We start from the raw sequence: 23,489 nt of genomic DNA on the forward strand, positions 1-23,489 counted from the left end.
CCGAGGGGTCTCTGGAATCAGCAGACAGGTACCGTTCGGCCAGAAGGGCTGCAGCTGCGGCAGTCGCGGAAGCAAAAACTCGGGTATGGGAGGAATTCGGGGAGGCCATGGAGGAGGACTTTCGGTCGGCCTCAAAGAGGTTCTGGAAAACCGTCGGGCGTCTCAGGAAGGGAAAGCAGGGCTTGGCCCAAGCTGTGTTCAGCGGGGGCGGAGACCTGCTGACCCGACCTGTGGATGTCGTCGGACGGTGGAAAGAACACTTTGAGGAACTCCTTAATCCAGCCAACACGTCCTCTGTAGAGGAGGCAGAGTCTGAAGACTCAGGGGAAGACTCACCAGTAACCCTGGCAGAGGTCGCCGAGGTAGTCAAAAAGCTACCCGGCGGCAAGGCGCCAGGGTTGGATGAGATTCGCCCTGAGATGCTGAAGGCTCTGGACACTGTTGGGCTGTCATGGTTGACACGCCTCTTCAGTGTCGCGTGGAGGTCTGGGACAGTGCCAGTGGAGTGGCAGACTGGGGTGGTGGTTCCCATTTTCAAAAAGGGGGACCGGAGGGTGTGTTCCAATTACCGTGGAATCACACTCCTCAGCCTCCCCGGAAAAGTCTACTCCAGGGTGCTGGAAAGGAGGCTCCGGCCGATTGTCGAACCTCGGATTCAGGAGGAACAATGCGGCTTCCGTCCTGGCCGTGGAACAACGGATCAGCTCTTTACCCTTGCGAGACTTCTGGAGGGGGCATGGGAGTTTGCCCATCCAGTCTACATGTGTTTTGTGGACTTGGAGAAGGCCTACGACCGTGTCCCTCGGGGAGTCTTGTGGGGGGTACTGCGGGAATATGGGGCACCGGGCTCGTTGCTACGAGCTATCCGGTCCCTATATAACCAAAGTGAGAGCTGTGTCCGCATACTCGGCACAACGTCAAACACGTTCCCAGTGGGTGTTGGCCTCCGCCAGGGTTGCCCCTTGTCTCCGATTCTGTTTGTGGTTTTCATGGACAGGATCTCAAGGCGCAGCCGGGGGGAGGAAGGGATTCTGTTTGGTGACCTAAGAACTGCATCTCTGCTTTTTGCAGATGATGTGGTTCTTTTGGCTTCATCAAGCCGGGACCTCCAGCACTCATTGGGGCGGTTTGCAGCCGAGTGCGAAGCGGTTGGGATGAGAGTTAGCACCTCCAAGTCTGAGGCCATGGTTCTCTGCCGGAAAACGGTGGACTGCCCCCTCTGGGTGGGGAGAGAGGTACTGCCTCAAGCGAAGGAGTTCAAGTATCTCGGGGTCTTGTTCACGAGTGAGGGTAGAACGGAGCGTGAGATGGACAGGCGGTTTGGTGCAGCGTCAGCAGTGATGCGGGCGTTGTACCGGACCGTCGTGGTGAAGAAGGAGCTGAGCCGGAAGGCAAAGCTCTCGATTTACCGGTCCATCTACGTTCCAACCCTCACCTATGGTCACGAACTTTGGGTAGTGACCGAAAGAGCAAGATCGCGGATACAAGCGGCTGAAATGAGCTTCCTCCGTAGGGTGGCTGGGCTCAGCCTTAGAGATAGGGTGAGGAGCTCAGACATCCGGAGGGAGCTCGGAGTAGAGTCGCTGCTCCTTCGCGTCGAAAGGAGTCAGCTGAGGTGGTTTGGGCATCTGGTAAGGATGCCTCCCGGGCGCCTCCCGTTAGAGGTGTTCCGGGCACGTCCAACTGGTAGGAGGCCCCGGGGAAGACCCAGAACACGGTGGAGGGATTATATCTCTCTCCTGGCCTGGGAACGCCTCGGGGTCCCCCAGGAAGAGCTGGACGTTGTGGCTGGGGAGAGGGACGTCTGGAATGCCCTGCTTAGCCTGCTGCCCCCGCGACCCGGCCCCGGATAAGCGGAAGAAAATGGATGGATGGATGGATAGATGATTGAAATAATAACTACAGGGCCAAAAAAAATTTTTTTTTCAGTGGGGGTGCAGGAGGAAAGGAGATCGAGCATATGAGATCACAGTCGAGATGGAAGATGCTAAGGAGAAACTATTGGACGGTTACAAATAGGAAGATGCAGGGTTATGGGGAAGGACATAAAATGGAAGGAGATGATGGTGTGCTTCCTCAACCTACCAGTGTACATTACAGACAGGGAAATGCACAGAAAATTGGAGGCATGGGGGGGTCAAGGCCACGTCGACAATAAAGAGAAGAATGTGGCCGGGGACGGATGTTGCAGATGAAACAAGGTAGATGCGAGTGAAATTCACAGATGAAGTGCAATCGTTGCCGTACTTGGTGAAGTTTGAGACGGAGGAAGGTACAGAGTGTTTTTGCGTAATCCATGACAAACAGGTGCACGTCTGCCGGCTCTGCATCCAACCCGGCCACATCTTTAAGGAGTGCCCAGAGTTCACCTGTCACAGGTGCCATGAACAGGGCCATTATGCAACAGATTGTAAGGAGAGAAACACAAAAGAGAGAGACCTAGAGACTGAGAATGAGCTTTTTAGGGACAACGACAGAGAGATGGAGGTACTGCGGCAGCAGGACTTGGGTGCAAAGGACCACGCGGAAGAGAAGAGAGCGGCGGAGAATGGCGTGGAGTGCAGCAGGGAGGACGGAGGAAGAGACAGGAGAAAGGGGTAAGAGCCCACAGAGACAATGAGAGACAGATGGTGGTAAACCAGAGAAAAAAGCAGATTTGGACAGAACAGCAGCAGAGACTATGATTGTGACAGCAGCTGAAGGAAGCAAACAAGCCAGGAAAACAGCAAAGCATCAGTCAGCAAGAGAAGGAGCAGAAGAGACAACCACAGGTAACAGACACAGAGACACTTTGGGAAGTGCAAGAAAAGAGAGACTAACATAGAGGAAATGAAGCATTAAAACAAGATTAGATGGTAAGGAGGAACTCCTTACTGGGGATTTCCACCAGGCGCGTTACAGCAGCAACACGGCTCCACCGCGGTTTTGCTGCGTCTTCGGGCGCGTTACAGCAGCGTCACGTCAGCGTCACGTCAGCTTAGTGAGCCGGTTGTATACACGCGAGATCACGAGATAATCCTGACCATACGAGAGACCGCGAGATCCCGTGATAAACTCTAAACTCTATTTATACAGTCTATGGATAAACTGTGTGTATAAAGTAAACAACAACCAACAGCTTACTTTGCTTCCCCAACGTGAAAGATCTGTTGAACTGACCATCTATCCTTATAAAAACAATATGTTATGTCATAAATGATTGTATGATGTTCCACTTCAACAATCAGTCTCTTGTCGTCCGTGTCGCTGATCCTCTGAGACCCTTTGACTGATTGATTGATTGATTGCTGATCTGGTGCCCCGGTCATAACATAATGTTGATGTGAAGTAGTTTTAGGCTGCATGAACTGCGTATTGTGTTTTATTTTGAAAGGGGGCGGAAGTGTTTTACGTTGATTCTGAGTCGGACTTCCTGTCTGGTGCGATCTGCTCTGTTGAGATTTATGCGGTTTGGCAGCGTCTCACGGAGAAATAGAAGTCCTACCTAATGCTCGCGTAGAGACGCTGCTGAGACGTTGCTGTAACGGTACGCAGCGCGCCCGGTGGAAATGCTCTCATTGATTAGAGTGTTACCTATTTGCAACGGCGAACGCAGCGCTGACGTGACGCTGCTGTAACGCGCCCGGTGGAAATCAGGCTTTAGAGACTTGTTGGAACTGGAAGGAGATGATATTTTAGAAAATGTTAAAAAAAACTGAAGATGGCAAGAAAGAAAATTGCACCAAGTGATGGTTAAGCATAGTGCTAATTTAATACTAAAATGATATATAATTTCCTTTGCTTAATATACAACATGAGTTTTTCGTTAATTTCCTGAGACGCGAACGGGCTCAGATCAGAGTGGCGAAGAGAAAGAATCATAAAAACATGTAACGCAGATGTACTTTGTTTGCAAGAAACACACTGGGATAAAAGGTGTATGGAGAGAGTAAGGAGTGAATGGAAAGGGGACTTATTTGTTAATAACGGGGGAGTGAATGAAAGGGGGGTAGCAATTTATTTTAAGAGGGGTGTGATTGAGGACATTAATGAATTTATGAATGATAAGAACGGAAGAATGATACAGGTTGATGATTTTCCCTGGGTTAGTAGAGTCTTAGGGGGGTGGGCAGCTGAAGCAGCGTTCCTCGGCCTTACATTTTTTTTTTTTACCAAAATATGTGCAATTTCACATCATTTTGACCACTATCATTACTATAGGTAACTAAAAGACAGACTCAGTTTGCTTCAGTTGTAATTTACATTTTATTTACACAATCCACAGCCCCCTTTTGAACATTTTATTCTCCTGGCTGAAATGGTCCTGTAGAACCGCCGAACAAACTTCTCCATGGTAGAAGTTCCTGGCTGAGGGCCATCAATTGCCACCCGGCAGCACACATCTAAATGGCAATCTGTCAGCCTGTTTCGCAGAGGTGTTCTCACCTAAAAACGAGATTAACCTTAAAAATCAGCATCTTAATTTGAGTAATTTCCTTCTTTGAATAATGATATCAGATTTCATATAAAATCTCTTACTATCTTGAGGGCTGAGAAGAGCCTCCACGTCTGCAGTCTGTACTGGGGCAGTGAGTGCTATAGCAGCAGCCAGACTCAGTTGAGGGAACAGCTCCAAGCCATCTGGGCTTATCAGCCACTTCATGGCCTCTTCCAGAGTTTTTGACTGAAGAAAGAACAAAAACACACATTCTGTAACATTTCCATGCACTTGACAGTGAACAGTTCATTAGTTGTTTATTAATTGTATATTGTTGTTTGTGTATTGTGTTTTGTGTTATCAGGATTACAGATGGCAGTAGGTTGTCTGCTAAATCTAGTGCAAACGTCTTCATTTTTTGAATTTTATTGAAAATGGCTATGTGCACAAAATCTTATTAAATACAATTTTAAATAATTAACAACATTCCCTCTCCCTCACACAAAGTTTAGACAAACCTTGAGGTCCGGGAGCATTGCTTGCTCCAGAAATGCTTCCCACTCAATCAGCAAGTCCTCCTCTTTCAGCCTGGGGAAATGCCTTGCCAGGGACTGCATCTCTTGCTGCCCAAACTTCGTGTCCATGATTCCCTCTTGAATTCTCCTTGGTGCAAGCACATTAAAGTTCCCCAACATACCCATTTCAGGAAAGCAACTCTCCACATTTTGCACCAACATATCAAGGAAAGGGATCATGAACTAAAAAGAAAGAAACAAAGAATGAGTGTGTCTCAGTGTCATCCACACCATTAATCTATCCAATCTGTTTAAGCTTAAAAAAAACCCAAAACATACAGTCGCTGAAAACCGGTCCCAGACACCATCTGCGAAATAGGCAGGAACCTCATCCAGTAAAGGCTGCAGGCCGGATTCATCACGTAGCCAGCTCTCCCACTTGCCCTTCACCAGGGCCTGAGTCCTAGGATTTCTCAAGGAGCTGACCAGTGCTGTTACCTGAAATACAAATATTTATAAATAATACTTATGGAATATATGACACTGCTGCTGTACCACTCAGCTTATTCCACTGATTTTACATTTTTCTCACCTCCTGCTCAACTCGAGAAAAGGACATACACAATTGGCTGATATACAGGGCAATATTTTTCTTGAATTGTGAGGGAAAACCATAACATTATCTAATTATTTACCTGCTTTTAAAGTTGCCTCTTTCTTAACGGCTTCGATATGCGTCTCTGAATTTTGGTGACTGCTCACTGCGTCAAGCCTAAAATTTCTGCTGGGCTTTTTCACAAAATTTCCACCTGATGGGTTGTGTTTGCTGCAAAGGCTACACACCATCCCATCAGGTGTGTTCAGAAGCCAGCTATGGCTTTTGATCCATGCAGGGTCAAATCCACTAGCCCTATGATGACCAGCTGACTTCTGCTTTCTCTCTTCCTCATCCTTCGTGTGCTGCTCGCCCTCTCTCTCTTTATTCTGCTCTCTCTCTCTCTTCATGTTGCTCTCCCTCTCTCTCTCTTTATGCTGCTCTCCCTCTGATGACCTGATTTTGAAAGCAGTTAGTTTATGGTCTATACAGAAACTTAGATCAAATACAAAATCCTCTCATTTATTTATTTGTAGTATGTGGTAGACTACTGGGCTACTTAATTACCTTCCTGGTGGACCCAGTGTTGGTCTCTTCGGAAAGAATGCTGTGATCTTTTTCATATTCTGTAATTCAAAACATGAACGATTCATTTTATGATTTTCTTGATTGCTCAACAATTAAGCTGGTATATTTTCAAATGAAGAATTCCATATATTAACTATGTGGTTTTAAACTGATTTAAGGACACACAGAATAACTATTTATGGCTATTTCCAACAATGAAATCAAAAGCTTGAAATGAAAACATCTTGCAAGGTCATTTTTTTTTATCTTTAAAATAAAAGTTACCCAAAAAGTACAAAATAACCATCTCTTGTAAAAAAAATTCTTAAATATTGCCATGTGAACAGTAGAAAAATATATTGGCTCTTCTATTTGCCAGAGATTTTATCTTTTATTATTTTAAATATGAAAAGTAAATCAACAATTTTTAAACTGCTAATTCGTTTTGACCAGGAAAAAGAAAAAACGTTTGTATTTAAATTAATTTAATTTAATTTAAATTCAATTATTATTCTTATTTAAATAACCATTCATTTTTTGGTAGATTATTTTCACTTGGTATATTTGTATTGCCTGTTAAAGCCATTTGTATCCGTGTCAAGGTCATTCCCCGATTGCCACAGTAGGTGGCGTATTGGAAAACAGCATGTGTAAATGCATAAGTAGAGGAAGAGGCAATTACTCCTCAGGTGTGCTGCTTACCGGGAGTAGCACACAGTTTTTGATCACAGTTTGACTGCCGGCTAACCTTTAAGCCCTTTTGTTTGTTTTATGCCAGTTACTGATGTAAGTGTGTGTATAGCACAGCTGTAGTGATACATGGTAGGAAATAAATACGTCTTAAGCACAAGTTCGCAGATGTTTGATTGACGACATGGAGCCCGCTGCATGGCGACGCGTCAACTACGTATCCCGGTACCAGCCCCTCATTGTGGCTTAGGTTTTTGTTTTGTCGAAATCAAGTCACAACATTGCCCTTTACAGTAACATAACGGGTGTAGCTACCAGGTCATCTCCAGTTTCTACCTGCTTCTTTGTGGGACATATTGCCCTTTAAGAGATCATAATATTGCTGCTGTGTTTTAAACATCACTGTTTCAGATTGAGAGGTCCAGTGGTGTAGTCTAGTTTTTTGCATTGGGTATACTCGTACTCACCCGTCCCAGAACAACACATCTTACAACAACCATCTTGGAGCAACACCTCATAAGCACCATCACAACCTTGTGTCTGATGGTGCATCCTAACATGTTGATAACATACCCAGTCTGTCAGAATGCTCTTAAGATGTATACTGGAGGCTATGCATTAGTGAAACAGATTCAGATGTTTTTGTAGTCTTGAACTAAAAGACATCTGAATCTGAATCACATTCACTAACAGACTGGGTATGTTATCAACATGTTAGGAGGCAGCATCAGACACAAGGATGCAATGAGACTGGACATATCAGTTAGGAAAGCTGGCTCTGTGATTGGTTGGACACGCAACCGTTCATAGTTCTGTGATTTCCCTGATGTTCATGAACGTGACATACACTTTGCGGCTGAGAAGCCTGTCAGTCATTGTCGTTCCCATGACAACGGGTTGTTTGGAGGTGGGCGTGAACTGGGGATGTCCTGAGAGCTAAAAGTTGGTCAGTTCATGACAAAATGCTTGTTTTGGTGTTGGCTATGGCCCAAAGTAGCCTGATTGTTCACGAATAAAGCACCGTATATATACCGATATATGAAATAAAAAAAAATAAAAAATCTAGCGATACGCTATCAGCTATACGCAAATCACTCCCCTTTACCAGTGGGTATTTTTGTTTACCTGCGTATCACGTAGGCTACACCACTGGAGGGGTCTAATGTGGAGTTATAGAGTTGGGTGGAGCTGTGTGGGCAAATCTATGCTTTCTGTCACGCTCCCTCAGTTCATTAGCTCCCTACCTCACTCGACCGCAGCTATGCTAGCTAAAGTAACAGCATACTATAGAAACTTACTAATGCAGCAACGCCTTTTTATAATTTAACATTAACATTGCATTTACATTTTTTATAACTAACAGTAAAGCGGAATAAAGCTATAGTAGTGCCCCATCGAAAGGACCAAGCAGTAGCTGACGTTAGCAGCCTGTTCCTCTCCTCAGTGGTGGAGCTGCTGCTGTCAGAGACACAGGTAGCAGGGGAAAGTAATAAAGTAATAACCATAACCGATGGTTTCGGTATATTTTCGATGATTTGCCCAGCCTCAAGGGTAAACTTGGCTAATGTTACTCACCAGGACTTTCTTGGTCGTATTCTGATGACAGACGTACTCCGTTAAAAGGTTTTCAGTCCGTGTTGTGGCTTACACTGGCGCATGCACACTCACCTCCCTCCGTCCCGCCCACTCGCACATCGCCACACACACACCCACCCACCCACACAGACAGACAGACCGACAGACACAGACCCAGATACACACGCCGGGTGAAAGAAAACTTTTCTGAAAACAGATAGGTGTAAACAAGGTTTTTTTAAACAGAAGATGAAATGTCCATTTTTGGAAATACCCGGCAATGTGTAAAGATCAATGGGACGCAATGCGGCTCTTGTTTATTTTTGTGACCTGCTCTATTTTTTCTCTTGGGCGGAGGCAAAAATGCTTGGGTGCCGCGCCTAAGCCATATAATGGCAGGGAAAACCCTGTGATAGGAGTAGAAATAAAAGTAGGAGGGATAAATATACTAAACATATATGCACAAAATGTGGAAAAGGAGAGAAGAATGTTCTTTGAGAACTTGAAAGAGCCGGCAAAAAAATATGAAATTGTTGTTGATGCTTCGTCAGGTTGGACTTTTTAGTGAAAAGTGAAAGTTTTGTTGCACACGCTGCACCGATGTATAGGCTTCTCTATGTTTCATCTGGTACAGTAAAACATGAATAAATGAGTAAAACTTAAAGCAGATCATTTAAATTGACAATATGTAGCCCTTTATTACACAGAAATTTGATGTTGATGTTGGGTGTATTAGCCTAGGACAACACGCTCGCCAGATTGTTATCTAAATAGCCCTGTGTTGTTAGAAATGACTGTTTACCAGGTATGCGGCGCATCCCATGCAACGAGATTAACACGGTCACCAAATTGCTTTATGTTACACTTACTCTCGCATCAACTATTGTCTAAACAGTCACATTTACCCACATTAACACATATCCACATCAAAAAACTTTAAAAGAAATTCCAGCATAAGGTCCGCTTCTTGCTAGGTAACATTAGCCATTTTGCCCGAAGCATAGGCTAACTTTATGCAAGGTCTACACTTTCATGTCTTTGTCAACCGTCCCGTTAGCTGCTTTAGCTAGCTAGCCGAATCTAGCTTACAGGCAAGCCGTCGTTACACATTACACATTAACAAGCCAAATCCTGCAAATGTCAACAGTTAAAATTAAGTAATAGCCATGTCAGTTTCTGATTTCCAGACAATCTTTTATCTTTTGACAAAATCGCCACAGCTTCGTACATTCCTAACAAATGTCTAACTAGCAGCGAAGGATGAAGAGAATAAAACTTACGTGATTGAAGGGACGTCGACCATGACATTCAGCGATAGTGGCCATCAGTGAACAGGTTGTGACTATATACCAGTCATGAATAAATTAGATGACGTTTTCCGAACCTCGCTCAGTGATTGGTCTGTTGAGCGCTCAGCTCTGCTCAGCATTGCTCAACCATTGGCTGATCGCTGCTCAGCTCTGCTCAACAGCGCTCAAACATTGGTCGGTTGAGCGTCGGATAGGGACTTGGAGGAGCATTTGCCTCGTCCGATCTCGGAAGCTAAGCAGGGTCGGGCCGGGTCAGTACTTGGATGGGAGACCGCCTGGGAATACCCGGTGCTGTAAGCTTTTTCATTCTCTCTTTTCAACAGCAAATAACAACAATGTGCAATACCACTGCTCTTTTGAATGAAAGAGCAGTGCACTTTTGTTTAAGATGTGCATGATGATGATTAAAGTCATTAAGCACCATAAACAGCTGAAAAATTAGAGCTAAAAAAGCACTTTGACACTAAGGTCAGACGTGACTTTCAAGTAGATAAGAGACTTTCACCTTGAAGTTTTGCTGCAGGACGTAAAAGGTCTCTAAATCAGGAAATGAGCTCAAACTGTGTTGGATTTAACCCTACAATGGCAGTTACCCCAGTATAACTAGTGTCAGTAGTTGCATTTGACAACTATAAAAGGCCTGTGCGCACGTTCAATTTTCGCTTACGGCCATACCAGCCTGAATACGCCCGATCTCGTCCGATCTCGGAAGCTAAGCAGGGTCGGGCCGGGTCAGTACTTGGATGGGAGACCGCCTGGGAATACCCGGTGCTGTAAGCTTTTTCGTTCTCTCTTTTCACCAGCAAATAACAACAATGTGCAATACCACTGCTCTTTTGAGTGAAAGAGCAGTGCACTTTTGTTTAAGATGTGCATGATGATGATTAAAGTCATTAAGCACCATAAACAGCTGAAAAATTAGAGCTAAAAAAGCACTTTGACACTAAGGTCAGACGTGACTTTCAAGTAGATAAGAGACTTTCACCTTGAAGTTTTGCTGCAGGACGTAAAAGGTCTCTAAATCAGGAAATGAGCTCAAACTGTGTTGGATTTAACCCTACAATGGCAGTTACCCCAGTATAACTAGTGTCAGTAGTTGCATTTGACAACTATAAAAGGCCTGTGCGCACGTTCAATTTTCGCTTACGGCCATACCAGCCTGAATACGCCCGATCTCGTCCGATCTCGGAAGCTAAGCAGGGTCGGGCCGGGTCAGTACTTGGATGGGAGACCGCCTGGGAATACCCGGTGCTGTAAGCTTTTTCATTCTCTCTTTTCAACAGCAAATAACAACAATGTGCAATACCACTGCTCTTTTGAATGAAAGAGCAGTGCACTTTTGTTTAAGATGTGCATGATGATGATTAAAGTCATTAAGCACCATAAACAGCTGAAAAATTAGAGCTAAAAAAGCACTTTGACACTAAGGTCAGACGTGACTTTCAAGTAGATAAGAGACTTTCACCTTGAAGTTTTGCTGCAGGACGTAAAAGGTCTCTAAATCAGGAAATGAGCTCAAACTGTGTTCGATTTAACCCTACAATGGCAGTTACCCCAGTATAACTAGTGTCAGTAGTTGCATTTGACAACTATAAAAGGCCTGTGCGCACGTTCAATTTTCGCTTACGGCCATACCAGCCTGAATACGCCCGATCTCGTCCGATCTCGGAAGCTAAGCAGGGTCGGGCCGGGTCAGTACTTGGATGGGAGACCGCCTGGGAATACCCGGTGCTGTAAGCTTTTTCGTTCTCTCTTTTCACCAGCAAATAACAACAATGTGCAATACCACTGCTCTTTTGAATGAAAGAGCAGTGCACTTTTGTTTAAGATGTGCATGATGATGATTAAAGTCATTAAGCACCATAAACAGCTGAAAAATTAGAGCTAAAAAAGCACTTTGACACTAAGGTCAGACGTGACTTTCAAGTAGATAAGAGACTTTCACCTTGAAGTTTTGCTGCAGGACGTAAAAGGTCTCTAAATCAGGAAATGAGCTCAAACTGTGTTGGATTTAACCCTACAATGGCAGTTACCCCAGTATAACTAGTGTCAGTAGTTGCATTTGACAACTATAAAAGGCCTGTGCGCACGTTCAATTTTCGCTTACGGCCATACCAGCCTGAATACGCCCGATCTCGTCCGATCTCGGAAGCTAAGCAGGGTCGGGCCGGGTCAGTACTTGGATGGGAGACCGCCTGGGAATACCCGGTGCTGTAAGCTTTTTCGTTCTCTCTTTTCAACAGCAAATAACAACAATGTGCAATACCACTGCTCTTTTGAATGAAAGAGCAGTGCACTTTTGTTTAAGATGTGCATGATGATGATTAAAGTCATTAAGCACCATAAACAGCTGAAAAATTAGAGCTAAAAAAGCACTTTGACACTAAGGTCAGACGTGACTTTCAAGTAGATAAGAGACTTTCACCTTGAAGTTTTGCTGCAGGACGTAAAAGGTCTCTAAATCAGGAAATGAGCTCAAACTGTGTTGGATTTAACCCTACAATGGCAGTTACCCCAGTATAACTAGTGTCAGTAGTTGCATTTGACAACTATAAAAGGCCTGTGCGCACGTTCAATTTTCGCTTACGGCCATACCAGCCTGAATACGCCCGATCTCGTCCGATCTCGGAAGCTAAGCAGGGTCGGGCCGGGTCAGTACTTGGATGGGAGACCGCCTGGGAATACCCGGTGCTGTAAGCTTTTTCATTCTCTCTTTTCAACAGCAAATAACAACAATGTGCAATACCACTGCTCTTTTGAATGAAAGAGCAGTGCACTTTTGTTTAAGATGTGCATGATGATGATTAAAGTCATTAAGCACCATAAACAGCTGAAAAATTAGAGCTAAAAAAGCACTTTGACACTAAGGTCAGACGTGACTTTCAAGTAGATAAGAGACTTTCACCTTGAAGTTTTGCTGCAGGACGTAAAAGGTCTCTAAATCAGGAAATGAGCTCAAACTGTGTTGGATTTAACCCTACAATGGCAGTTACCCCAGTATAACTAGTGTCAGTAGTTGCATTTGACAACTATAAAAGGCCTGTGCGCACGTTCAATTTTCGCTTACGGCCATACCAGCCTGAATACGCCCGATCTCGTCCGATCTCGGAAGCTAAGCAGGGTCGGGCCGGGTCAGTACTTGGATGGGAGACCGCCTGGGAATACCCGGTGCTGTAAGCTTTTTCGTTCTCTCTTTTCACCAGCAAATAACAACAATGTGCAATACCACTGCTCTTTTGAGTGAAAGAGCAGTGCACTTTTGTTTAAGATGTGCATGATGATGATTAAAGTCATTAAGCACCATAAACAGCTGAAAAATTAGAGCTAAAAAAGCACTTTGACACTAAGGTCAGACGTGACTTTCAAGTAGATAAGAGACTTTCACCTTGAAGTTTTGCTGCAGGACGTAAAAGGTCTCTAAATCAGGAAATGAGCTCAAACTGTGTTGGATTTAACCCTACAATGGCAGTTACCCCAGTATAACTAGTGTCAGTAGTTGCATTTGACAACTATAAAAGGCCTGTGCGCACGTTCAATTTTCGCTTACGGCCATACCAGCCTGAATACGCCCGATCTCGTCCGATCTCGGAAGCTAAGCAGGGTCGGGCCGGGTCAGTACTTGGATGGGAGACCGCCTGGGAATACCCGGTGCTGTAAGCTTTTTCATTCTCTCTTTTCAACAGCAAATAACAACAATGTGCAATACCACTGCTCTTTTGAATGAAAGAGCAGTGCACTTTTGTTTAAGATGTGCATGATGATGATTAAAGTCATTAAGCACCATAAACAGCTGAAAAATTAGAGCTAAAAAAGCACTTTGACACTAAGGTCAGACGTGACTTTCAAGTAGATAAGAGACTTTCACCTTGAAGTTTTGCTGCAGGACGTAAAAGGTCTCTAAATCAGGAAATGAGCTCAAACTGTGTTGGATTTAACCCTACAATGGCAGTTACCCCAGTATAACTAGTGTCAGTAGTTGCATTTGACAACTATAAAAGGCCTGTGCGCACGTTCAATTTTCGCTTACGGCCATACCAGCCTGAATACGCCCGATCTCGTCCGATCTCGGAAGCTAAGCAGGGTCGTGCCGGGTCAGTACTTGGATGGGAGACCGCCTGGGAATACCCGGTGCTGTAAGCTTTTTCGTTCTCTCTTTTCACCAGCAAATAACAACAATGTGCAATACCACTGCTCTTTTGAATGAAAGAGCAGTGCACTTTTGTTTAAGATGTGCATGATGATGATTAAAGTCATTAAGCACCATAAACAGCTGAAAAATTAGAGCTAAAAAAGCACTTTGACACTAAGGTCAGACGTGACTTTCAAGTAGATAAGAGACTTTCACCTTGAAGTTTTGCTGCAGGACGTAAAAGGTCTCTAAATCAGGAAATGAGCTCAAACTGTGTTGGATTTAACCCTACAATGGCAGTTACCCCAGTATAACTAGTGTCAGTAGTTGCATTTGACAACTATAAAAGGCCTGTGCGCACGTCCAATTTTCGCTTACGGCCATACCAGCCTGAATACGCCCGATCTCGTCCGATCTCGGAAGCTAAGCAGGGTCGGGCCGGGTCAGTACTTGGATGGGAGACCGCCTGGGAATACCCGGTGCTGTAAGCTTTTTCATTCTCTCTTTTCAACAGCAAATAACAACAATGTGCAATACCACTGCTCTTTTGAATGAAAGAGCAGTGCACTTTTGTTTAAGATGTGCATGATGATGATTAAAGTCATTAAGCACCATAAACAGCTGAAAAATTAGAGCTAAAAAAGCACTTTGACACTAAGGTCAGACGTGACTTTCAAGTAGATAAGAGACTTTCACCTTGAAGTTTTGCTGCAGGACGTAAAAGGTCTCTAAATCAGGAAATGAGCTCAAACTGTGTTGGATTTAACCCTACAATGGCAGTTACCCCAGTATAACTAGTGTCAGTAGTTGCATTTGACAACTATAAAAGGCCTGTGCGCACGTTCAATTTTCGCTTACGGCCATACCAGCCTGAATACGCCCGATCTCGTCCGATCTCGGAAGCTAAGCAGGGTCGGGCCGGGTCAGTACTTGGATGGGAGACCGCCTGGGAATACCCGGTGCTGTAAGCTTTTTCGTTCTCTCTTTTCAACAGCAAATAACAACAATGTGCAATACCACTGCTCTTTTGAATGAAAGAGCAGTGCACTTTTGTTTAAGATGTGCATGATGATGATTAAAGTCATTAAGCACCATAAACAGCTGAAAAATTAGAGCTAAAAAAGCACTTTGACACTAAGGTCAGACGTGACTTTCAAGTAGATAAGAGACTTTCACCTTGAAGTTTTGCTGCAGGACGTAAAAGGTCTCTAAATCAGGAAATGAGCTCAAACTGTGTTGGATTTAACCCTACAATGGCAGTTACCCCAGTATAACTAGTGTCAGTAGTTGCATTTGACAACTATAAAAGGCCTGTGCGCACGTTCAATTTTCGCTTACGGCCATACCAGCCTGAATACGCCCGATCTCGTCCGATCTCGGAAGCTAAGCAGGGTCGGGCCGGGTCAGTACTTGGATGGGAGACCGCCTGGGAATACCCGGTGCTGTAAGCTTTTTCGTTCTCTCTTTTCAACAGCAAATAACAACAATGTGCAATACCACTGCTCTTTTGAATGAAAGAGCAGTGCACTTTTGTTTAAGATGTGCATGATGATGATTAAAGTCATTAAGCACCATAAACAGCTGAAAAATTAGAGCTAAAAAAGCACTTTGACACTAAGGTCAGACGTGACTTTCAAGTAGATAAGAGACTTTCACCTTGAAGTTTTGCTGCAGGACGTAAAAGGTCTCTAAATCAGGAAATGAGCTCAAACTGTGTTGGATTTAACCCTACAATGGCAGTTACCCCAGTATAACTAGTGTCAGTAGTTGCATTTGACAACTATAAAAGGCCTGTGCGCACGTTCAATTTTCGCTTACGGCCATACCAGCCTGAATACGCCCGATCTCGTCCGATCTCGGAAGCTAAGCAGGGTCGGGCCGGGTCAGTACTTGGATGGGAGACCGCCTGGGAATACCCGGTGCTGTAAGCTTTTTCATTCTCTCTTTTCAACAGCAAATAACAACAATGTGCAATACCACTGCTCTTTTGAATGAAAGAGCAGTGCACTTTTGTTTAAGATGTGCATGATGATGATTAAAGTCATTAAGCACCATAAACAGCTGAAAAATTAGAGCTAAAAAAGCACTTTGACACTAAGGTCAGACGTGACTTTCAAGTAGATAAGAGACTTTCACCTTGAAGTTTTGCTGCAGGACGTAAAAGGTCTCTAAATCAGGAAATGAGCTCAAACTGTGTTGGATTTAACCCTACAATGGCAGTTACCCCAGTATAACTAGTGTCAGTAGTTGCATTTGACAACTATAAAAGGCCTGTGCGCACGTTCAATTTTCGCTTACGGCCATACCAGCCTGAATACGCCCGATCTCGTCCGATCTCGGAAGCTAAGCAGGGTCGGGCCGGGTCAGTACTTGGATGGGAGACCGCCTGGGAATACCCGGTGCTGTAAGCTTTTTCGTTCTCTCTTTTCAACAGCAAATAACAACAATGTGCAATACCACTGCTCTTTTGAATGAAAGAGCAGTGCACTTTTGTTTAAGATGTGCATGATGATGATTAAAGTCATTAAGCACCATAAACAGCTGAAAAATTAGAGCTAAAAAAGCACTTTGACACTAAGGTCAGACGTGACTTTCAAGTAGATAAGAGACTTTCACCTTGAAGTTTTGCTGCAGGACGTAAAAGGTCTCTAAATCAGGAAATGAGCTCAAACTGTGTTGGATTTAACCCTACAATGGCAGTTACCCCAGTATAACTAGTGTCAGTAGTTGCATTTGACAACTATAAAAGGCCTGTGCGCACGTTCAATTTTCGCTTACGGCCATACCAGCCTGAATACGCCCGATCTCGTCCGATCTCGGAAGCTAAGCAGGGTCGGGCCGGGTCAGTACTTGGATGGGAGACCGCCTGGGAATACCCGGTGCTGTAAGCTTTTTCGTTCTCTCTTTTCACCAGCAAATAACAACAATGTGCAATACCACTGCTCTTTTGAATGAAAGAGCAGTGCACTTTTGTTTAAGATGTGCATGATGATGATTAAAGTCATTAAGCACCATAAACAGCTGAAAAATTAGAGCTAAAAAAGCACTTTGACACTAAGGTCAGACGTGACTTTCAAGTAGATAAGAGACTTTCACCTTGAAGTTTTGCTGCAGGACGTAAAAGGTCTCTAAATCAGGAAATGAGCTCAAACTGTGTTGGATTTAACCCTACAATGGCAGTTACCCCAGTATAACTAGTGTCAGTAGTTGCATTTGACAACTATAAAAGGCCTGTGCGCACGTTCAATTTTCGCTTACGGCCATACCAGCCTGAATACGCCCGATCTCGTCCGATCTCGGAAGCTAAGCAGGGTCGGGCCGGGTCAGTACTTGGATGGGAGACCGCCTGGGAATACCCGGTGCTGTAAGCTTTTTCGTTCTCTCTTTTCAACAGCAAATAACAACAATGTGCAATACCACTGCTCTTTTGAATGAAAGAGCAGTGCACTTTTGTTTAAGATGTGCATGATGATGATTAAAGTCATTAAGCACCATAAACAGCTGAAAAATTAGAGCTAAAAAAGCACTTTGACACTAAGGTCAGACGTGACTTTCAAGTAGATAAGAGACTTTCACCTTGAAGTTTTGCTGCAGGACGTAAAAGGTCTCTAAATCAGGAAATGAGCTCAAACTGTGTTGGATTTAACCCTACAATGGCAGTTACCCCAGTATAACTAGTGTCAGTAGTTGCATTTGACAACTATAAAAGGCCTGTGCGCACGTTCAATTTTCGCTTACGGCCATACCAGCCTGAATACGCCCGATCTCGTCCGATCTCGGAAGCTAAGCAGGGTCGGGCCGGGTCAGTACTTGGATGGGAGACCGCCTGGGAATACCCGGTGCTGTAAGCTTTTTCATTCTCTCTTTTCAACAGCAAATAACAACAATGTGCAATACCACTGCTCTTTTGAATGAAAGAGCAGTGCACTTTTGTTTAAGATGTGCATGATGATGATTAAAGTCATTAAGCACCATAAACAGCTGAAAAATTAGAGCTAAAAAAGCACTTTGACACTAAGGTCAGACGTGACTTTCAAGTAGATAAGAGACTTTCACCTTGAAGTTTTGCTGCAGGACGTAAAAGGTCTCTAAATCAGGAAATGAGCTCAAACTGTGTTGGATTTAACCCTACAATGGCAGTTACCCCAGTATAACTAGTGTCAGTAGTTGCATTTGACAACTATAAAAGGCCTGTGCGCACGTTCAATTTTCGCTTACGGCCATACCAGCCTGAATACGCCCGATCTCGTCCGATCTCGGAAGCTAAGCAGGGTCGGGCCGGGTCAGTACTTGGATGGGAGACCGCCTGGGAATACCCGGTGCTGTAAGCTTTTTCGTTCTCTCTTTTCAACAGCAAATAACAACAATGTGCAATACCACTGCTCTTTTGAATGAAAGAGCAGTGCACTTTTGTTTAAGATGTGCATGATGATGATTAAAGTCATTAAGCACCATAAACAGCTGAAAAATTAGAGCTAAAAAAGCACTTTGACACTAAGGTCAGACGTGACTTTCAAGTAGATAAGAGACTTTCACCTTGAAGTTTTGCTGCAGGACGTAAAAGGTCTCTAAATCAGGAAATGAGCTCAAACTGTGTTGGATTTAACCCTACAATGGCAGTTACCCCAGTATAACTAGTGTCAGTAGTTGCATTTGACAACTATAAAAGGCCTGTGCGCACGTTCAATTTTCGCTTACGGCCATACCAGCCTGAATACGCCCGATCTCGTCCGATCTCGGAAGCTAAGCAGGGTCGGGCCGGGTCAGTACTTGGATGGGAGACCGCCTGGGAATACCCGGTGCTGTAAGCTTTTTCGTTCTCTCTTTTCACCAGCAAATAACAACAATGTGCAATACCACTGCTCTTTTGAATGAAAGAGCAGTGCACTTTTGTTTAAGATGTGCATGATGATGATTAAAGTCATTAAGCACCATAAACAGCTGAAAAATTAGAGCTAAAAAAGCACTTTGACACTAAGGTCAGACGTGACTTTCAAGTAGATAAGAGACTTTCACCTTGAAGTTTTGCTGCAGGACGTAAAAGGTCTCTAAATCAGGAAATGAGCTCAAACTGTGTTGGATTTAACCCTACAATGGCAGTTACCCCAGTATAACTAGTGTCAGTAGTTGCATTTGACAACTATAAAAGGCCTGTGCGCACGTTCAATTTTCGCTTACGGCCATACCAGCCTGAATACGCCCGATCTCGTCCGATCTCGGAAGCTAAGCAGGGTCGGGCCGGGTCAGTACTTGGATGGGAGACCGCCTGGGAATACCCGGTGCTGTAAGCTTTTTCGTTCTCTCTTTTCACCAGCAAATAACAACAATGTGCAATACCACTGCTCTTTTGAATGAAAGAGCAGTGCACTTTTGTTTAAGATGTGCATGATGATGATTAAAGTCATTAAGCACCATAAACAGCTGAAAAATTAGAGCTAAAAAAGCACTTTGACACTAAGGTCAGACGTGACTTTCAAGTAGATAAGAGACTTTCACCTTGAAGTTTTGCTGCAGGACGTAAAAGGTCTCTAAATCAGGAAATGAGCTCAAACTGTGTTGGATTTAACCCTACAATGGCAGTTACCCCAGTATAACTAGTGTCAGTAGTTGCATTTGACAACTATAAAAGGCCTGTGCGCACGTTCAATTTTCGCTTACGGCCATACCAGCCTGAATACGCCCGATCTCGTCCGATCTCGGAAGCTAAGCAGGGTCGGGCCGGGTCAGTACTTGGATGGGAGACCGCCTGGGAATACCCGGTGCTGTAAGCTTTTTCGTTCTCTCTTTTCAACAGCAAATAACAACAATGTGCAATACCACTGCTCTTTTGAATGAAAGAGCAGTGCACTTTTGTTTAAGATGTGCATGATGATGATTAAAGTCATTAAGCACCATAAACAGCTGAAAAATTAGAGCTAAAAAAGCACTTTGACACTAAGGTCAGACGTGACTTTCAAGTAGATAAGAGACTTTCACCTTGAAGTTTTGCTGCAGGACGTAAAAGGTCTCTAAATCAGGAAATGAGCTCAAACTGTGTTGGATTTAACCCTACAATGGCAGTTACCCCAGTATAACTAGTGTCAGTAGTTGCATTTGACAACTATAAAAGGCCTGTGCGCACGTTCAATTTTCGCTTACGGCCATACCAGCCTGAATACGCCCGATCTCGTCCGATCTCGGAAGCTAAGCAGGGTCGGGCCGGGTCAGTACTTGGATGGGAGACCGCCTGGGAATACCCGGTGCTGTAAGCTTTTTCGTTCTCTCTTTTCACCAGCAAATAACAACAATGTGCAATACCACTGCTCTTTTGAATGAAAGAGCAGTGCACTTTTGTTTAAGATGTGCATGATGATGATTAAAGTCATTAAGCACCATAAACAGCTGAAAAATTAGAGCTAAAAAAGCACTTTGACACTAAGGTCAGACGTGACTTTCAAGTAGATAAGAGACTTTCACCTTGAAGTTTTGCTGCAGGACGTAAAAGGTCTCTAAATCAGGAAATGAGCTCAAACTGTGTTGGATTTAACCCTACAATGGCAGTTACCCCAGTATAACTAGTGTCAGTAGTTGCATTTGACAACTATAAAAGGCCTGTGCGCACGTTCAATTTTCGCTTACGGCCATACCAGCCTGAATACGCCCGATCTCGTCCGATCTCGGAAGCTAAGCAGGGTCGGGCCGGGTCAGTACTTGGATGGGAGACCGCCTGGGAATACCCGGTGCTGTAAGCTTTTTCGTTCTCTCTTTTCAACAGCAAATAACAACAATGTGCAATACCACTGCTCTTTTGAATGAAAGAGCAGTGCACTTTTGTTTAAGATGTGCATGATGATGATTAAAGTCATTAAGCACCATAAACAGCTGAAAAATTAGAGCTAAAAAAGCACTTTGACACTAAGGTCAGACGTGACTTTCAAGTAGATAAGAGACTTTCACCTTGAAGTTTTGCTGCAGGACGTAAAAGGTCTCTAAATCAGGAAATGAGCTCAAACTGTGTTGGATTTAACCCTACAATGGCAGTTACCCCAGTATAACTAGTGTCAGTAGTTGCATTTGACAACTATAAAAGGCCTGTGCGCACGTTCAATTTTCGCTTACGGCCATACCAGCCTGAATACGCCCGATCTCGTCCGATCTCGGAAGCTAAGCAGGGTCGGGCCGGGTCAGTACTTGGATGGGAGACCGCCTGGGAATACCCGGTGCTGTAAGCTTTTTCATTCTCTCTTTTCAACAGCAAATAACAACAATGTGCAATACCACTGCTCTTTTGAATGAAAGAGCAGTGCACTTTTGTTTAAGATGTGCATGATGATGATTAAAGTCATTAAGCACCATAAACAGCTGAAAAATTAGAGCTAAAAAAGCACTTTGACACTAAGGTCAGACGTGACTTTCAAGTAGATAAGAGACTTTCACCTTGAAGTTTTGCTGCAGGACGTAAAAGGTCTCTAAATCAGGAAATGAGCTCAAACTGTGTTGGATTTAACCCTACAATGGCAGTTACCCCAGTATAACTAGTGTCAGTAGTTGCATTTGACAACTATAAAAGGCCTGTGCGCACGTTCAATTTTCGCTTACGGCCATACCAGCCTGAATACGCCCGATCTCGTCCGATCTCGGAAGCTAAGCAGGGTCGGGCCGGGTCAGTACTTGGATGGGAGACCGCCTGGGAATACCCGGTGCTGTAAGCTTTTTCGTTCTCTCTTTTCAACAGCAAATAACAACAATGTGCAATACCACTGCTCTTTTGAATGAAAGAGCAGTGCACTTTTGTTTAAGATGTGCATGATGATGATTAAAGTCATTAAGCACCATAAACAGCTGAAAAATTAGAGCTAAAAAAGCACTTTGACACTAAGGTCAGACGTGACTTTCAAGTAGATAAGAGACTTTCACCTTGAAGTTTTGCTGCAGGACGTAAAAGGTCTCTAAATCAGGAAATGAGCTCAAACTGTGTTGGATTTAACCCTACAATGGCAGTTACCCCAGTATAACTAGTGTCAGTAGTTGCATTTGACAACTATAAAAGGCCTGTGCGCACGTTCAATTTTCGCTTACGGCCATACCAGCCTGAATACGCCCGATCTCGTCCGATCTCGGAAGCTAAGCAGGGTCGGGCCGGGTCAGTACTTGGATGGGAGACCGCCTGGGAATACCCGGTGCTGTAAGCTTTTTCGTTCTCTCTTTTCACCAGCAAATAACAACAATGTGCAATACCACTGCTCTTTTGAATGAAAGAGCAGTGCACTTTTGTTTAAGATGTGCATGATGATGATTAAAGTCATTAAGCACCATAAACAGCTGAAAAATTAGAGCTAAAAAAGCACTTTGACACTAAGGTCAGACGTGACTTTCAAGTAGATAAGAGACTTTCACCTTGAAGTTTTGCTGCAGGACGTAAAAGGTCTCTAAATCAGGAAATGAGCTCAAACTGTGTTGGATTTAACCCTACAATGGCAGTTACCCCAGTATAACTAGTGTCAGTAGTTGCATTTGACAACTATAAAAGGCCTGTGCGCACGTTCAATTTTCGCTTACGGCCATACCAGCCTGAATACGCCCGATCTCGTCCGATCTCGGAAGCTAAGCAGGGTCGGGCCGGGTCAGTACTTGGATGGGAGACCGCCTGGGAATACCCGGTGCTGTAAGCTTTTTCGTTCTCTCTTTTCACCAGCAAATAACAACAATGTGCAATACCACTGCTCTTTTGAATGAAAGAGCAGTGCACTTTTGTTTAAGATGTGCATGATGATGATTAAAGTCATTAAGCACCATAAACAGCTGAAAAATTAGAGCTAAAAAAGCACTTTGACACTAAGGTCAGACGTGACTTTCAAGTAGATAAGAGACTTTCACCTTGAAGTTTTGCTGCAGGATGTAAAAGGTCTCTAAATCAGGAAATGAGCTCAAACTGTGTTGGATTTAACCCTACAATGGCAGTTACCCCAGTATAACTAGTGTCAGTAGTTGCATTTGACAACTATAAAAGGCCTGTGCGCACGTTCAATTTTCGCTTACGGCCATACCAGCCTGAATACGCCCGATCTCGTCCGATCTCGGAAGCTAAGCAGGGTCGGGCCGGGTCAGTACTTGGATGGGAGACCGCCTGGGAATACCCGGTGCTGTAAGCTTTTTCGTTCTCTCTTTTCAACAGCAAATAACAACAATGTGCAATACCACTGCTCTTTTGAATGAAAGAGCAGTGCACTTTTGTTTAAGATGTGCATGATGATGATTAAAGTCATTAAGCACCATAAACAGCTGAAAAATTAGAGCTAAAAAAGCACTTTGACACTAAGGTCAGACGTGACTTTCAAGTAGATAAGAGACTTTCACCTTGAAGTTTTGCTGCAGGACGTAAAAGGTCTCTAAATCAGGAAATGAGCTCAAACTGTGTTGGATTTAACCCGACAATGGCAGTTACCCCAGTATAACTAGTGTCAGTAGTTGCATTTGACAACTATAAAAGGCCTGTGCGCACGTTCAATTTTCGCTTACGGCCATACCAGCCTGAATACGCCCGATCTCGTCCGATCTCGGAAGCTAAGCAGGGTCGGGCCGGGTCAGTACTTGGATGGGAGACCGCCTGGGAATACCCGGTGCTGTAAGCTTTTTCGTTCTCTCTTTTCAACAGCAAATAACAACAATGTGCAATACCACTGCTCTTTTGAATGAAAGAGCAGTGCACTTT

General features: G+C 44.1%; 1 protein-coding gene and 28 non-coding genes across 29 annotated transcripts; 28 read left to right on the forward strand and 1 right to left on the reverse strand.

Moving 5' to 3' along the window:
- Positions 1-4,357: 4,357 nt before the first annotated feature.
- Positions 4,358-5,551, reverse strand: LOC131993898 (uncharacterized). The gene is made up of 5 exons (XM_059359964.1): positions 5,525-5,551; positions 5,272-5,430; positions 4,936-5,175; positions 4,519-4,663; positions 4,358-4,425 (listed from the first exon to the last, which is right to left on the reverse strand). The coding sequence occupies exons 1-5, from the start codon at positions 5,549-5,551 to the stop codon at positions 4,358-4,360; spliced, it is 639 nt and encodes a 212-aa protein (XP_059215947.1).
- Positions 5,552-10,330: 4,779 nt separating this feature from the next.
- LOC131958830 (5S ribosomal RNA) lies at positions 10,331-10,449 on the forward strand. The gene has a single exon (XR_009389320.1). It is a non-coding gene; the product is annotated as a 5S ribosomal RNA (ribosomal RNA).
- A 361-nt stretch (positions 10,450-10,810) lies between these two features.
- LOC131958842 (5S ribosomal RNA) lies at positions 10,811-10,929 on the forward strand. Its single transcript, XR_009389331.1, has one exon. It is a non-coding gene; the product is annotated as a 5S ribosomal RNA (ribosomal RNA).
- Positions 10,930-11,290: 361 nt separating this feature from the next.
- On the forward strand, positions 11,291-11,409 carry LOC131958854 (5S ribosomal RNA). The gene has a single exon (XR_009389342.1). It is a non-coding gene; the product is annotated as a 5S ribosomal RNA (ribosomal RNA).
- Positions 11,410-11,770: 361 nt separating this feature from the next.
- On the forward strand, positions 11,771-11,889 carry LOC131958865 (5S ribosomal RNA). Its single transcript, XR_009389353.1, has one exon. It is a non-coding gene; the product is annotated as a 5S ribosomal RNA (ribosomal RNA).
- Positions 11,890-12,250: 361 nt separating this feature from the next.
- LOC131958770 (5S ribosomal RNA) lies at positions 12,251-12,369 on the forward strand. Its single transcript, XR_009389269.1, has one exon. It is a non-coding gene; the product is annotated as a 5S ribosomal RNA (ribosomal RNA).
- Positions 12,370-12,730: 361 nt separating this feature from the next.
- Positions 12,731-12,849, forward strand: LOC131958781 (5S ribosomal RNA). Its single transcript, XR_009389280.1, has one exon. It is a non-coding gene; the product is annotated as a 5S ribosomal RNA (ribosomal RNA).
- Positions 12,850-13,210: 361 nt separating this feature from the next.
- On the forward strand, positions 13,211-13,329 carry LOC131958793 (5S ribosomal RNA). Its single transcript, XR_009389291.1, has one exon. It is a non-coding gene; the product is annotated as a 5S ribosomal RNA (ribosomal RNA).
- Positions 13,330-13,690: 361 nt separating this feature from the next.
- On the forward strand, positions 13,691-13,809 carry LOC131958806 (5S ribosomal RNA). Its single transcript, XR_009389303.1, has one exon. It is a non-coding gene; the product is annotated as a 5S ribosomal RNA (ribosomal RNA).
- A 361-nt stretch (positions 13,810-14,170) lies between these two features.
- On the forward strand, positions 14,171-14,289 carry LOC131958805 (5S ribosomal RNA). The gene has a single exon (XR_009389302.1). It is a non-coding gene; the product is annotated as a 5S ribosomal RNA (ribosomal RNA).
- Positions 14,290-14,650: 361 nt separating this feature from the next.
- LOC131958814 (5S ribosomal RNA) lies at positions 14,651-14,769 on the forward strand. Its single transcript, XR_009389307.1, has one exon. It is a non-coding gene; the product is annotated as a 5S ribosomal RNA (ribosomal RNA).
- A 361-nt stretch (positions 14,770-15,130) lies between these two features.
- On the forward strand, positions 15,131-15,249 carry LOC131958824 (5S ribosomal RNA). The gene has a single exon (XR_009389314.1). It is a non-coding gene; the product is annotated as a 5S ribosomal RNA (ribosomal RNA).
- A 361-nt stretch (positions 15,250-15,610) lies between these two features.
- On the forward strand, positions 15,611-15,729 carry LOC131958826 (5S ribosomal RNA). The gene has a single exon (XR_009389316.1). It is a non-coding gene; the product is annotated as a 5S ribosomal RNA (ribosomal RNA).
- A 361-nt stretch (positions 15,730-16,090) lies between these two features.
- Positions 16,091-16,209, forward strand: LOC131958827 (5S ribosomal RNA). Its single transcript, XR_009389317.1, has one exon. It is a non-coding gene; the product is annotated as a 5S ribosomal RNA (ribosomal RNA).
- Positions 16,210-16,570: 361 nt separating this feature from the next.
- Positions 16,571-16,689, forward strand: LOC131958828 (5S ribosomal RNA). The gene has a single exon (XR_009389318.1). It is a non-coding gene; the product is annotated as a 5S ribosomal RNA (ribosomal RNA).
- Positions 16,690-17,050: 361 nt separating this feature from the next.
- Positions 17,051-17,169, forward strand: LOC131958829 (5S ribosomal RNA). Its single transcript, XR_009389319.1, has one exon. It is a non-coding gene; the product is annotated as a 5S ribosomal RNA (ribosomal RNA).
- A 361-nt stretch (positions 17,170-17,530) lies between these two features.
- LOC131958831 (5S ribosomal RNA) lies at positions 17,531-17,649 on the forward strand. The gene has a single exon (XR_009389321.1). It is a non-coding gene; the product is annotated as a 5S ribosomal RNA (ribosomal RNA).
- A 361-nt stretch (positions 17,650-18,010) lies between these two features.
- Positions 18,011-18,129, forward strand: LOC131958832 (5S ribosomal RNA). The gene has a single exon (XR_009389322.1). It is a non-coding gene; the product is annotated as a 5S ribosomal RNA (ribosomal RNA).
- A 361-nt stretch (positions 18,130-18,490) lies between these two features.
- LOC131958833 (5S ribosomal RNA) lies at positions 18,491-18,609 on the forward strand. The gene has a single exon (XR_009389323.1). It is a non-coding gene; the product is annotated as a 5S ribosomal RNA (ribosomal RNA).
- Positions 18,610-18,970: 361 nt separating this feature from the next.
- Positions 18,971-19,089, forward strand: LOC131958834 (5S ribosomal RNA). The gene has a single exon (XR_009389324.1). It is a non-coding gene; the product is annotated as a 5S ribosomal RNA (ribosomal RNA).
- A 361-nt stretch (positions 19,090-19,450) lies between these two features.
- LOC131958836 (5S ribosomal RNA) lies at positions 19,451-19,569 on the forward strand. Its single transcript, XR_009389325.1, has one exon. It is a non-coding gene; the product is annotated as a 5S ribosomal RNA (ribosomal RNA).
- Positions 19,570-19,930: 361 nt separating this feature from the next.
- Positions 19,931-20,049, forward strand: LOC131958837 (5S ribosomal RNA). Its single transcript, XR_009389326.1, has one exon. It is a non-coding gene; the product is annotated as a 5S ribosomal RNA (ribosomal RNA).
- Positions 20,050-20,410: 361 nt separating this feature from the next.
- Positions 20,411-20,529, forward strand: LOC131958838 (5S ribosomal RNA). Its single transcript, XR_009389327.1, has one exon. It is a non-coding gene; the product is annotated as a 5S ribosomal RNA (ribosomal RNA).
- A 361-nt stretch (positions 20,530-20,890) lies between these two features.
- On the forward strand, positions 20,891-21,009 carry LOC131958839 (5S ribosomal RNA). The gene has a single exon (XR_009389328.1). It is a non-coding gene; the product is annotated as a 5S ribosomal RNA (ribosomal RNA).
- A 361-nt stretch (positions 21,010-21,370) lies between these two features.
- Positions 21,371-21,489, forward strand: LOC131958840 (5S ribosomal RNA). Its single transcript, XR_009389329.1, has one exon. It is a non-coding gene; the product is annotated as a 5S ribosomal RNA (ribosomal RNA).
- A 361-nt stretch (positions 21,490-21,850) lies between these two features.
- LOC131958841 (5S ribosomal RNA) lies at positions 21,851-21,969 on the forward strand. Its single transcript, XR_009389330.1, has one exon. It is a non-coding gene; the product is annotated as a 5S ribosomal RNA (ribosomal RNA).
- A 361-nt stretch (positions 21,970-22,330) lies between these two features.
- Positions 22,331-22,449, forward strand: LOC131958843 (5S ribosomal RNA). The gene has a single exon (XR_009389332.1). It is a non-coding gene; the product is annotated as a 5S ribosomal RNA (ribosomal RNA).
- A 361-nt stretch (positions 22,450-22,810) lies between these two features.
- Positions 22,811-22,929, forward strand: LOC131958844 (5S ribosomal RNA). The gene has a single exon (XR_009389333.1). It is a non-coding gene; the product is annotated as a 5S ribosomal RNA (ribosomal RNA).
- Positions 22,930-23,290: 361 nt separating this feature from the next.
- LOC131958845 (5S ribosomal RNA) lies at positions 23,291-23,409 on the forward strand. Its single transcript, XR_009389334.1, has one exon. It is a non-coding gene; the product is annotated as a 5S ribosomal RNA (ribosomal RNA).
- Positions 23,410-23,489: the final 80 nt, after the last annotated feature.

Source organism: Centropristis striata, chromosome 20, assembly GCF_030273125.1.
Source record: "Centropristis striata isolate RG_2023a ecotype Rhode Island chromosome 20, C.striata_1.0, whole genome shotgun sequence".
Lineage (NCBI taxonomy): Eukaryota > Metazoa > Chordata > Actinopteri > Perciformes > Serranidae > Centropristis > Centropristis striata.